Source organism: Pholis gunnellus (genome assembly GCF_910591455.1).
Source record: "Pholis gunnellus genome assembly, chromosome: 9".
NCBI lineage: Eukaryota > Metazoa > Chordata > Actinopteri > Perciformes > Pholidae > Pholis > Pholis gunnellus.
Window position 1 is genome coordinate 12,636,544 of NC_136535.1, and position 14,094 is coordinate 12,650,637.

The following is a 14,094-nucleotide window of genomic DNA, read 5'->3' on the forward strand; positions in this document are numbered from 1 at the left end:
TCACCTGAAAAGAAACATACAGTATGTGCACAGGCAGTGTATAGTATGTCATGCATTTAACCCATTTCAACAATTTATCAATATTTGACATTAATTATATTCTAAAACAGCCCTTTGAAAGGACATAATAAAATGTAGCTCACCGTTGGCAATCTGAATAAACCTAGCACAGTGGAGGTGGCAATAGAAAATGTTGAGTTGAAAATTACCCACAATCCCTAGGACTGGAGATGTCCCTAAACAGTTCTCCTGAAGCAGAAACTGCTCCTCTTGACCACTGGCCAGCACCAAAGCTGCACGGAATCCAATGACAAGTGCACCACAGTCATCATGAAGACTGTATCCCAGCGTCACATTAGGTAGCAGATGGGAGTCTTGAAGGGATATCTTGAAGATGTATGTGTTTGAAACTTACACTTTGCAGGTGGGCTGACGTGGCTCTGAAGTGAATATCCATTCAGGGAAGAAAGAGGTGTAATGGACCTCAAACAGTCCATCCAGAACCACATCGCCAGTCTTGGGCAACCCATTGAGATGAAACTGTCTCTGTAAATTACAAGATGAGGAAAGAGAGGAAGACATAGAGACGAAAAAAGAAGAAAACACAAGCAAGATCTGGTATAGACACAAAAGAAAAAATATATGTCATAAAGTGCCCCCATAACGGCTCCTTTACCTTCCCTGCGGTCTCTAATCTTAATGTATGGTTACTTTATTTTGTATGCAGGTTTTATGAAATGCTCTGTGTACATTTTGTCATCTTTCACATCACCTACCAGAGCACAGTGAGCAGTGGGCAGGGCATGACACTATAATTACGATAATCAGGTAAAGAGTTTCCTTAGTACTTCAAATACATATTGAGTTCCAAATCGCAATTATAGTGAGAAAAGCACTAGCACAACAACAACAAAAATGCATTTTTGTCAGTATTTACCAGTTTGTTGAACAAGTATAATGATAAATAGTTGTGTTTCTGATAAAAAAAATATTGTTGTTTTTTTAAATAATTGCATAACAGTTGTGTTGAGCCCACCTTGCATTTAGAGATGACCTGTAAAATGTTTCTTGGTGGAGATCCGAGTGTGTGCTTGTACTGCAGAGGTGGAGGTGTACATCTAAAACATCTAAGGGTTTAAAACATGTGACAGCTACTGAGCCACAAAACAAGTATCCATGAAAACCTTTTATTACAGCTCTGCATGACCTTTTCAAAATGAATGCAGAGGCTATTCCTTCAGCTTTTTCAGAATTAGTATTGACAGGGAAAAATTGTAGCTACTAAAATATGCTCATCACTAAAGCTCTGGTTTAGGGATTCCCTGATCTCTTGGGCCTCCGGGTCTGTGCCCACCTAAAGTCTGTTCAGTGTCTGTGCTGTTTCTTACAGCTGCACTGTGTTCTCACCATTTATTGGCACAGCATAGTTGTAATATCCTTCCTGGTAGGAGACAGACACTCTGTCCTGTAAAGTGCAGGAGCCTCTGTTCAAAGGGTCACACAGATGCAAATCCCAGGAGTAGCACATGTCTGGTTCACGACTTCCAACAAACAGCAAAGGCTTATAAACATGTTGCTTACTGATTGGTTAGGCACTGGTGTGAAAGGTCGCCCATTGACTCCCTGATTGGATTTTTTACGTGGGACATTTCAGGACTTTTTTCAGGTCCATCCCCAGTGTTGATACCACAAGCAGTCAAGCACTAAATAATCCCTGCACATGGTTGTGTTGTATGATTTTCATTATAAATACAAGTAACTTAGATTTTTGTTAGTTTTGATGCGTTTGCTACAATTATGATTCATGTTACTGTATGTTAGGATGCTTTTAGAATGCTGTTATGAGGTGTGCTTTACATTATATCAGTCACATCCATTTGAACTAACCACAGAGTTGTATATCATCTGTGAACATAACCAATTCACTGTCATATATTCGCTCAGTCTAGCTAAAATGTCCACTAGGTGGTAGTAGCAGAGTGTGCCATAAAATGACAGTACAGTATACCTGGGTGGATCCTTGAGTTTAGGAATTCGGTACAGTAGATAGCAGATATGCACACATCAGCATGAGAGACAGGTTACCTCAATAGATGTTTTGTTGTTGCTCAGTTGCTCAGTTAATCCCTTACCAAAACTACTAACAGATTTGATTTTGTCTGGGTGGCAGTTGTGTGCATGCATGCAAGCACTTAAGCACTGAAAAATGCAATACAATAAATTGCACATAATACATTTCACGAACAACAAAAGGAAGAGTACTGAAAGAAAATGTTGTTTTGCTAATAATAAAAAAATAGAAAATATACAACATATACAATATTTCAGGACACCTCTGGCTTGTCAGGGCCAGTTCTACTTTGATGGATTTAGATTAGGATTTAGTATCATCAATCTAAACTGTATGGCTTTTGTATGGCTTAGTTAATCATCCAGACTCAGCCACAGTTCTTTTTCTAATTCAGATATACCGTCATGCTAAATATTCAGTGCCTTCTTAACACCTCGGAGTAAAGACTGTAATCTGCTAGAGCAAGGTTTGCTTGAAAATGCAGTCAACCATTAACTGTTAAATGCTGATTATTTGCAGTTTGGTCAGAATAAAGAGCAGCTATATTGAAATGAATAATAATGGAACAATAAATATTTTAATCACTGGGTAAGAGCATCCTCGCACTGACGTACAGTAAACTGACGTACAATAAAAGGATGGAAGCTTCAATCTGAAAATCTATATTAACCTGTGAAAGCACAGTATGCCCACATGAGCACAGTTGAGGGATGGAGATGTCACCTCTCTTTATTGGTCTGATCCTATTGCTGGGTTTGTATGAGCTGAACTCAGCTCTTGTCATGAATGGTTCTGGGGATGGTGTGAAACAAAGGGCTTGGCTTACAGAAGAGAGGACTGGTGTTGGGCTCAGCACTGAGGCTTCATCGGTTCAATGCAAGCTCCAGGGTACAACTCGTCTACCTGCATTCTCAATGGATGGTGACTACATTATTGGCGGTGTTTTCTCCATACATTACTACATGCACACAGTGAAGCATAACTACACCACCATGCCTGATCCAATAAGATGCTCAGGGAGGTTAGTAAGAGGGAGATGTGGGGGCTAAGAGGATGTTACTCTGCGGGGATGGAAATGTTTATATTTTTTTACATTTTAATTCATTAGTATGTAGCCTATTGTATTCACAAAATACAAGATAATTTGAGTGATTTATTTATTTGTTTACTGAAAACAATATGCAAACTAAAATTTGAGTTTAAAATAGCTAATTTAAGATTAAGATTATTGTGCAATTTGGACTGACATCTTCTGTGTTGTGCTTTTTGGTGTTCAGTTCTCCCATATTATGTATTTGTATGAAAATAGTAAATTTTCCTCATATGTAGGACATTATTTTAAACAGTGACAGGCGTGTCTGTGTGCAGCATTGACTCCCGTGAACTGCGCTTCTCACGTGCAATGATCTTCGCCATCGAGGAGATTAACAACAGCACGGAGCTGCTGCCGGGCATCAAACTCGGTTATCAGATCTACGACTCGTGTGCCTCTGTACCTGTGGCGGTGCATGTGGCATTCCAGCTATTAAGCGGCTTGGACCCAGTGTTTTACATCGGTGACAATTGCTCACAATCTGGTACGGTGATGGCCATCGTTGGTGAGTCTGGGTCCACGCCATCCATCAGCATGTCGCGCATCATCGGGCCCTTTAACATTCCTCAAGTAAATATTTTGAATTACTGCAAACTATGTGTTAAACAGACAAGTGCTATTTTTTGCCCTTCCTGTTAAAACATTACACTGTTGTATTGATTTAGGTGAGCCACTTTGCCACTTGTGCATGCCTGTCTGATAAGCAGCAGTACCCGAGTTTCTTCAGAACTATCCCGAGTGACCAGTTCCAGGCTGACGCGCTGGCCAAACTGGTAAAACACTTTGGTTGGACTTGGATAGGTGCCATCCGATCGGATTCGGATTATGGAAACAATGGCATGGCGTCTTTCCTGAATGCTGCGCACAAAGAGGGGATCTGTGTGGAATACTCTGAATCTTTCTATCGAACACACCCACGTAGCAGGATCCAGAGAGTAGCTGAAATTATCCGCAGGTTTCTACGTTCACTGATTATGTGCTTTTGTCCCTGTGGTTACACTGATCTTCTGCACACAAATCCACAACAATGTTTTGCAAATATAAGACAGAAGAGTATTTTCTCATCTTAGAGGCACATTGGAAATGTATCTTTTTTTCTGTCACGTGTATTTATCTCGTATTTGTTAATGATCTTTATTATGATAATACTCAGTGGGACCAGAAACAGTTTTAACTATCTCCATACATATGTACAAATATTTAGTAATATATTTTGTTTATATTGGTATAATACAATGCACTGTAATTACTCTCCAGGTCGACAGCTGTGGTTATTGTGGCATTTACATCTCCTGGAGACATGAGGATTCTGCTGGAGGAGCTGTCACTCAAGCCCTCTTCACCTCGCCAGTGGATAGGCAGTGAGTCCTGGGTAACTGACCCAGACATGCTGAGGTTCAGCTTCTGTGCTGGAACAATCGGATTTGGCATTGAGAAATCTGTCATCCCTGGTCTGAGAGACTTCCTGCTGGACCTCTCTCCGTCTAAAGTGGTGGCCTCTCCAGTGCTTACTGAGTTCTGGGAGGAAGAATTCAACTGCAGGCTGGGACAAAGTAAGAAAGTTTGGCTGATCTTTAACATAACTGACACATACAGATGGGTCATTGTCTGTGTTGTGTTTTTTTATTCTGTCTGAGTGGAGCAGCAGCTGCTTTAAACCCCAGAGTGATTTAAAGGGAAATCTATTGTTAATGAACAATGACATGACGTGAAAATATGGTGCATCTCTGTTAATAATATAACTTGATATGAAGATCTTTCAGGTCAAGTTAAGGCATTCTGCTGGCTTAAATGAGATGTCAACACTAAAATCCTGAACACAAGCACAAACTATACGGACAGTCTTTAGGCCACCAAGCTAAAAAATGTCAAACAAATTGTACTTTCTAGTGTGTATCAGTTACAGTATATATGTAAATATGTACGTTGGTCTAAATATAATGTTGTATTGACGTGGATTTCAAATCATTTATTCGTTTAAAAGTCAGTATCCAAATGAAGGAAAAGCCATTTGTTTGCCTTACAACATGAGCTGACATATACAAGGTTAAAAAACAAAACAGAGCCAGATACAAACTGAAACAGCAACTATTAAAAAGAAAAAAAAAGAAAAACAGCAAAAATGTGCTGTACGAAAAAGTGCTTGAAATGTAATGGAAAATAAGCAGGTTTTATAAGGGAATTAGAAGAATATAGATATATATGAGTATCGACAAAACACGTTTAGCAGGTTAAATGAAACCAAAAAAGAACATTTTAGATAAGAAAGAATGATGTATTTGTCAAGGCTAAAAAAACCTCCCTGTCTTTGTGTGTTTTTTGGATCAGCCACAGAAAACAATGCGTGCGATGGAACTGAAGACATAGAGACGATCCGGAGCCCGTACACTGACACATCTCAGCTCCGAATCACTAACATGGTGTACAAGGCTGCTTATGCAATAGCACATGCCATTCATAATGCAGTGTGTCAGGAAACACACTCTATAACTCAATGTGACAAATTCACCAGCATAAAGTCAAAACAGGTCAGTCCAAACAATTAAGTGAACAACCTCAATGTCCTCTTTTTGCTATACTGTACAGTTTCCTAAATGAAATACTCATTTTAGTATAAAGTACATTGTTTTATTTCTCGCCCTCACCATCTTCCGTTACTTCATCCTCACAGGTTCTCACTCAGCTGAAGAAAGTAAAGTTTTCCCAAAATGGTTATGATGTGTCATTTGATGCCAACGGGGATCCTGTGGCCACATACGAGCTGATTAACTGGCAAAAAAGTGAGAGTGGTAGCATTGAGATGGTGACAGTAGGGCACTACGATGCATCACTGCCGGTGGGCCAGGAATTCCATATCAATAGGAACCTCACCTGGGTGGAGGGTGGCACACAAGTAGGGAGCCCAAAATGTATGTTATAACATATTCCAATTAAAAATTTGGTGATAAGTGTTATTGGTCCCTGTTCCTCCAGTCCATACTGGCTGTGAAGAGATCTGTTCTAAAGTTACAGCATTTTCAGTCTCACATCCCACTTAATAGTTTCAACTAAAGAGTTCCCTTGCTGAGTTGCGGCAGAGGAATAGTAACAAAAAACAGGACTTTGTCCAAAAAGACGAACTTTGGGAGATAACCATTTACTTTGTCCAAGCCAGACTTCTGAAGCCTCATTTTGGCTTTAGCTGAACTTTAGAACGCATTTTTTACACTACTGTGGATTTTTTCCACCAGCAGCTGCATTGACAAAACGCATGTACACAATACACATATTAACATGCAAGTATTGTTTTTAGACAGATCTGAACCTATCCTTTAATCATCGGCGCTTCGAAGCACACCTGAATATGTGTGAATTTGTTTGTGTCCATGTGCCAGGTGCCTGTGTCAGTGTGCTCTGATAGCTGTCCTGCAGGAACCCGGAAAGTGCTGCAGAAAGGAAAACCCATCTGCTGTTATGACTGTATACCGTGTCCTGAGGGAGCGATCAGCAATGCTACAGGTATTGTTTTTCCTTCTGCATATCTACTGCACAACATCAAATATCGAGTACGACTGCTATAATACATTTTTTTTTTTTCTTTAAGATTCCCCTGATTGTTGTCCTTGTTCCAAGGAATTTTGGCCAAATGCAAAGAGAGACACTTGTCTCCCAAAGCCTGTAGAGTTTCTTTCCTTCAATGAGGCCCTGGGAATCATCCTGGCAGCATTCTCAGTTGGTGGTGCCTGTCTTACCATTATTACAGCGGCTGTGTTCCATCGTCACAGGACTTCCCCAATTGTCAGAGCCAACAACTCTGAACTGAGCTTCCTGCTGCTCTTCTCTCTGACTCTCTGTTTCTTATGCTCATTAACTTTCATTGGAGCACCCTCTGAGTGGTCCTGCATGCTGCGCCACACAGCTTTTGGGATCACCTTCGTCCTCTGTATGTCTTGTGTTCTTGGAAAAACAATAGTTGTGTTAATGGCATTCAAAGCCACTCTCCCAGGTCGTAATGTCATGAAATGGTTTGGTCCTCCACAGCAAAGAATGACTGTAGTGTCTTTCACATCCATTCAGGTTGTAATATGTACTCTTTGGTTGGTTCTTAGTCCTCCTTTTCCATTGAAAAACCTAACCACATACAAGGAGAGAATCATCCTGGAGTGTGCATTAGGCTCAGCTATTGGGTTCTGGGCTGTGCTCGGGTACATCGGCCTGCTGGCTGTCTTTTGCTTTGTGTTAGCAGTCCTAGCCCGGAAACTACCTGATAATTTTAATGAAGCCAAGCTTATAACCTTCAGCATGCTGATATTCTGTGCAGTCTGGGTCACCTTTATCCCAGCATATGTCAGCTCTCCTGGTAAATTTACTGTGGCTGTGGAGATATTTGCCATTCTGGCCTCCAGTTTTGGACTCATATTGTGTATATTTGCTCCAAAGTGTTTCATCATTTTGTTTAAGCCAGAGAAAAACACCAAGAAACATTTAATGAACAAAAGTCAATTCTAAAAAATCGGACTTTTTGAAAAAACTAGGATGGCAGTTGAAGGGACTTTTAATAAACATACATAAGCCACAGAGGCCACACAGGGAGAATTTGTCTCGCATGTGTATTCTTGGCTAAAAATAAACCAATGTCCAGTTGGCACAGTTTCACATATATGCTCACTGGCATAATGTAAATAGCAGCATCCTCAATAATGAATCTCTGTTTCAATTGATCACATTCAGAATCTAAGCATGCCAGTTAAGCTCTTATTCCATCACATCAAATAACTGTTCAACACACCTGATTCTCCTCACCTGGAGCCTATGTGCACTTCATACATTAATACTCCAATCTGTGATCAATGTCAGAACTGCATGTATATAATCGCTTTGTGTTTTAGGTAAGAATACAAAACATACACAACACTAGATTATAGCTTCAACAGCAACATTCAGTATAAAGTTAACGATAAAACATTCAGTTTTCACCTTGTTTGAATATTTACGTTTTAAGTTTTTGTACATTAAATGATTTATTGATTGTAATGTTGTTTAGTGAAAATCCTTTTAAAATTATTTTTTTCCTATTTCAAAAATATTATTTTTTCAAGTTCTAAAAATATAGAAGAAAGTTAATAAATAAAGTAAAACCATAACAATGTAAATCTGTGTTTCTTTCTCTTTTATCAACTCAGTGCTACTTTATTAATATTTAAGTGTTGGCATTATTTAATATGCGATTTAACAACACAAACAACCCATTTGTTAGGCTTAACTGTAATATGAGCTAAAACACAACCAAAAGGTGTAATGTTAAAGAGATAATTAAGAAGATATTTAGTGTTTATAATGGTAACTTTAAAAGAAGAGAAAATAAATATAGCACTTAGAGCAGAGTATATTGTGCACACATTTCACAAAAAAAGACGGACAAGAGTTAATCAAAGACCATTGGGTAAGAGCATCTTCTCTCTGACGTACAGTAAGGTGACGTACTGTCGGATGGAAGCTTGAATCTGAAAATCTATATTAACCTGTGAAAACACAGTATGCCCACATGAGCACAGTTGAGGGATGGAGATGTCACCTCTCTTTATTGGTCTGATCCTATTGCTGGGTTTGTGTGAGCTGAACTCAGCTCTTGCCTTGAATGGTTCTGGGGATGGTGTGAAACAAAGAGCTTGGCTTACAGAGGAGAGGACTGGTGTTGGGCTCAGCACTGAGGCTTCATCGGTTCAATGCAAGCTCCAGGGTACAACTCATCTACCTGCATTCTCAATGGATGGTGACTACATTATTGGCGGTCTTTTCTCCATACGTAAATACATGCACACAGTGAAGCATAACTACACCACCATGCCTGAGCCAATAAGATGCTCAGGGAGGTTAGTAAGAGGGAGATGTGGGGGCTAAGAGGATGTTACTCTGCGGGGATGGAAATGTTTATACTTTTTTCAATTTTAATTCATTATTATGTAGCCTAATATATTCACAAAATACAAGATAATTTGAGTGATTTATTTATTTGTTTACTGAAAACAATATGAAAACTAAAATTTGAGTTTAAAATAGCTAATTTGTATTAATCCGTGCATTAAGATTATTGTGCAATTTGGACTGAAATCTTCTGTGTGGTGCTTTTTGGTGTTCAGTTCTCCCATATTATGTATGTGTATGAAAATAGTGAATTGTCCTCATATGTAGGACATTAATTTAAACAGTGACACGCGTGACTGTGTGCAGCATTGACTCCCGTGAACTGCGCTTCTCACGTGCAATGATCTTCGCCATCGAGGAGATTAACAACAGCACGGAGCTGCTGCCGGGCATCAAACTCGGTTATCAGATCTACGACTCGTGTGCCTCTGCACCTATGGCGGTGCATGTGACATTCCAGCTATTAAGCGGCTTGGACCCAGTGTTTTACACCGGTGACAATTGCTCACAATCTGGTACGATGATGGCCATCGTTGGTGATTCTGGGTCCACACGATCCATCAGCATGTCGCGCATCATCGGGCCCTTTAACATTCCTCAAGTAAATATTTTTAAGTTTTGCAAACTTTGTTAAATAGATGAGTGCTATTTTTTGCCCTTCCTGATAAATGATTACACTGTTGTATTCATTTAGGTGAGTTACTTTGCCACTTGTGCATGCCTGTCCGATAAGCAGCAGTACCCGAGTTTCTTCAGAACTATCCCGAGTGACCAGTTCCAGGCTGACGCGCTGGCCAAACTGGTAAAACACTTTGGTTGGACTTGGATAGGTGCCATCCGATCGGATTCGGATTATGGAAACAATGGCATGGCGTCTTTCCTGAATGCTGCGCACAAAGAGGGGATCTGTGTGGAATACTCTGAATCTTTCCATCGGACACACCCACGTAGCAGGATCCAGAGAGTAGCTGAAATTATCCGCAGGTTTCTATGTTCACTGATTATTTGCTTTTGTCCCCTGTGCTCATACTGACCTTCTGCACACAAATCCACAACAATATTCTGCAAATATAAGACAGAAGAGTATTTTGTCATCTTAGAGGCACATTGGAAATGTATCTTTTTTTTCTGTCACGTGTATTTATCTCGTATTTGTTAATGATCTTTGTTATGAAAATACTCAGTGGGACCAAAAACAGTTTTAACTATCTCCATACATATGTACAAGTATTTAGTAATATAATTTGTTTATATTGGTATAATACAATGCACTGTAATTTCTCTCCAGGTCGACAGCTGTGGTTATTGTGGCATTTACATCTCCTGGAGACATGAGGATTCTGCTGGAGGAGCTGTCACTCAAGCCCTCTCCACCTCGCCAGTGGATAGGCACTGAGGCCTGGGTAACTGACCCAGACATGCTGAGGTTCAGCTTCTGTGCTGGAACAATCGGATTTGGCATTGAGAAATCTATCATCCCTGGTCTGAGAGACTTCCTGCTGGACCTCTCTCCCTCTAAAGTGGCGGCCTCTCCAGTGCTTACTGAGTTCTGGGAGGAAGAATTCAACTGCAGGCTGGGACAAAGTAAGAAAGTTTGGCTGATCTTTAACATAACTGACACTCACAGATGGGTCATTGTCTGTGTTGTGTTTTTTTATTCCGCCTGAGTGGAGCAGCAGCTGCTTAAACAACCCAACCCCAGAGTGATTTAAAGGGAAATCTATTGTTAATGAACAAAGACATGATGTGAAAATAAGATGCATCTCTGTTAATAAACTTGATATGAGGAACTTTCAGGTCAAGTTAAGGCACTCTGCTGGCTTAAATGAGATGTCAACACTAAAGTCCTGAACACAAGCACAAACTATACAGACAGTCTTTAGGCCACCAAGCTAAAAAATGTCAAAAATCTTTTACTTTCTAGTGTATATCAGTTACAGTATATATGTAAATATGTTTGTTGGTCTAAATATACTATTGTATTGACGTGGATTTCAAATCATTTATTCGTTTAAAAGGCATTTAAACTGGTCAAGTCAGTATACAATTAAAGGAAAATACATTTGTTTGCCTTACAACATGAGCTGACATATACAAGGTTAAAAAACAAAACAGAGCCAGATACAAACTGAAACAGCAACTATTAAAAAAAACTAAAATAAAAACAGCAAAAATGTGCTGTACGAAAAAGTGTTTTGAAATGTAATGGAAAATAAGCAGGTTTTATAAGGGAATTAGAAGAATATACTGTAGATATACGAGTTTCTACAAAACATGTTTAGCAGGTTAAATGAAACCAAAAAAGAACATTATAGTTCAGAAAGAATGATGTAATTGTCAAGGCTAAAAAAACCTCCCTGTCTTTGTGTGTTTTTTGGATCAGCCACAGAAAACAATGCGTGCGATGGAACTGAAGCCATAGAGACGATCCGGAGCCCGTACACTGACACATCTCAGCTCCGAATCACTAACATGGTGTACAAGGCTACTTATGCAATAGCACATGCCATTCATAATGCTGTGTGTCAGGAAACACACTCTATAACTCAATGTGACAAATTCACCAGCATAAAGTCAAAACAGGTCAGTCCACACAATTAAGTGAACAACCTCAATGTCCTCTTTTTTCAATTCTGTACAGTTTCCTAAATGAAATACTTATTTTAGTATAAAGTACATTGTTTTATTTCTCGCCCTCACCATCTTCCGTTACTTCATCCTCACAGGTTCTCACTCAGCTGAAGAAAGTTAAGTTTTCCCAAAATGGTTATGATGTGTCATTTGATGCCAACGGGGATCCTGTGGCCACATACGAGCTGATTAACTGGCAAAAAAGTGAGAGTGGTAGCATTGAGTTGGTGACAGTAGGGCACTACGATGCATCACTGCCGGTGGGCCAGGAATTCCATATCAATAGGAACCTCACCTGGGTGGAGGGTGGCACACAAGTAGGGAGCCCAATATTAATATTATAACATATTCCAATTAAAAATGTGGTGATAAGTGTTATTGGTCCCTGTTCCTCCAGTCCATACTGGCTGTGAAGAGATCTGTTCTAAAGTTACAGCATTTTCAGTCTCACATCCCACTTAATAGTTTCAACTAAAGAGTTCCCTTGCTGAGTTGCGGCAGAGGAATAGTAACAAAAAACAGGACTTTGTCCAAAAAGACGAACTTTGGGAGATAAACATTTGCTTTGTCCACTTCTGAAGCCTCATTTTGGCTTTAGCTGGACTTTAGAACGCATTTTCTACACAACTGTGGATTTTTTCCACCAGCAGCTGCATTGACAAAACACATGTACACAATACACATATTAACATGCAAGTATTGCTTTTAGACAGATCTGAACCTATCCTTTAATCATTAGCGCTTCGAAGCACACCTGAATATGTGTGAATTTGTTTGTGTCCATGTGCCAGGTGCCTGTGTCAGTGTGCTCTGATAGCTGTCCTGCAGGAACCCGGAAAGTGCTGCAGAAAGGAAAACCCAACTGCTGTTATGACTGTATACCGTGTCCTGATGGAGAGATCAGCAATGCTACATGTATTGTTTTTCCTACTGCATATCTACTGCACAACATCAAATATCGAGTACGACTGCTAAAAGACATTTTTTGTTTTCATTTTTTCAGATTCCCCTGATTGTTTCCCTTGTTCCAAGGAATTCTGGCCTAATCCAAAGAGAGACACTTGTCTTCCCAAGCCTGTAGAGTTTCTTTCCTTCAATGAGGCCCTGGGAATCATCCTGGCAGCATTCTCAGTTGGTGGTGCCTGTCTTACCATTATTACAGCGGCTGTGTTCCATCGTCACAGGACTTCCCCAATTGTCAGAGCCAACAACTCTGAGCTGAGCTTCCTGCTGCTCTTCTCTCTGACTCTCTGTTTCTTATGCTCATTAACTTTCATTGGAGCACCCTCTGAGTGGTCCTGCATGCTGCGCCACACAGCTTTTGGGATCACTTTCGTCCTCTGTATGTCTTGTGTTCTTGGAAAAACAATAGTAGTGTTAATGGCATTCAAAGCCGCTCTCCCAGGTCGTAATGTCATGAAATGGTTTGGTCCTCCACAGCAAAGAATGACTGTAGTGTCTTTCACGTTCATTCAAGTTGTAATATGTACTCTTTGGTTGGTTTTTAGTCCTCCTTTTCCAATGAAAAACCTAACCACATACAAGGAGAGAATCATCCTGGAGTGTGCATTAGGCTCAGCTATTGGGTTCTGGGCTGTGCTCGGGTACATCGGCCTGCTGGCTGTCTTTTGCTTTGTGTTAGCAGTCCTAGCCCGGAAACTACCTGATAATTTTAATGAAGCCAAGCTTATAACCTTCAGCATGCTGATATTCTGTGCAGTCTGGGTCACCTTTATCCCAGCATATGTCAGCTCTCCTGGTAAATTTACTGTGGCTGTGGAGATATTTGCCATTCTGGCCTCCAGTTTTGGACTCATATTGTGTATATTTGCTCCAAAGTGTTTCATCATTTTGTTTAAGCCAGAGAAAAACACCAAGAAACATTTAATGAACAAAAGTCAATTCTAAAAAATCTGACTTTTTGAAAAAACTAGGATGGCAGTTGAAGGGACTTTTAATAAACATACATAAGCCACAGAGGCCACACAGGGAGAATTTGTCTCGCATGTGTATTCTTGGCTAAAAATAAACCAATGTCCAGTTGGTACAGTTTCACATATATGCTCACTGGCGTAATGTAAATAGCAGCATCCTCAATAATGAATCTCTGTTTCAATTGATCACATTCAGAATCTAAGCATGCCAGTTAAGCTCTCATTCCATCTCATCAAATAACTGTTCAACACACTTGATTCTCATCACCTGCAGCCTATGTGCACTTCATACATTAATACTCCAATCTGTGATCAATGTCAGAACTGCATGTATATAATCACCCTGTTTTTTAGGTAAGAATACAAAACATACACAACACTAGATTATAGCTTCAACAGCAACATTCAGTATAAAGTTAATGATAAAACATTCAGTTTTCACGTTGTTTAAATATTTACAT

General features: G+C 39.8%; 2 protein-coding genes across 2 annotated transcripts; both read left to right on the forward strand.

The window, feature by feature from the left end:
- Positions 1-2,943: 2,943 nt before the first annotated feature.
- LOC306701177 (extracellular calcium-sensing receptor-like) lies at positions 2,944-7,652 on the forward strand (the record flags this gene model as incomplete). The annotated part of the gene is made up of 8 exons (XM_079166432.1): positions 2,944-3,092; positions 3,440-3,734; positions 3,830-4,119; positions 4,422-4,717; positions 5,493-5,692; positions 5,836-6,057; positions 6,539-6,662; positions 6,748-7,652. The coding sequence occupies exons 1-8, from the start codon at positions 2,986-2,988 to the stop codon at positions 7,650-7,652; spliced, it is 2,439 nt and encodes an 812-aa protein (XP_079022558.1). The 5' UTR covers positions 2,944-2,985.
- Positions 7,653-9,408: 1,756 nt separating this feature from the next.
- On the forward strand, positions 9,409-13,607 carry LOC306701178 (extracellular calcium-sensing receptor-like; the record flags this gene model as incomplete). Its single annotated transcript, XM_079166433.1, has 7 exons — positions 9,409-9,669; positions 9,763-10,052; positions 10,357-10,652; positions 11,452-11,651; positions 11,795-12,016; positions 12,491-12,614; positions 12,703-13,607. The coding sequence occupies 7 exons, from the start codon at positions 9,409-9,411 to the stop codon at positions 13,605-13,607; spliced, it is 2,298 nt and encodes a 765-aa protein (XP_079022559.1).
- Positions 13,608-14,094: the final 487 nt, after the last annotated feature.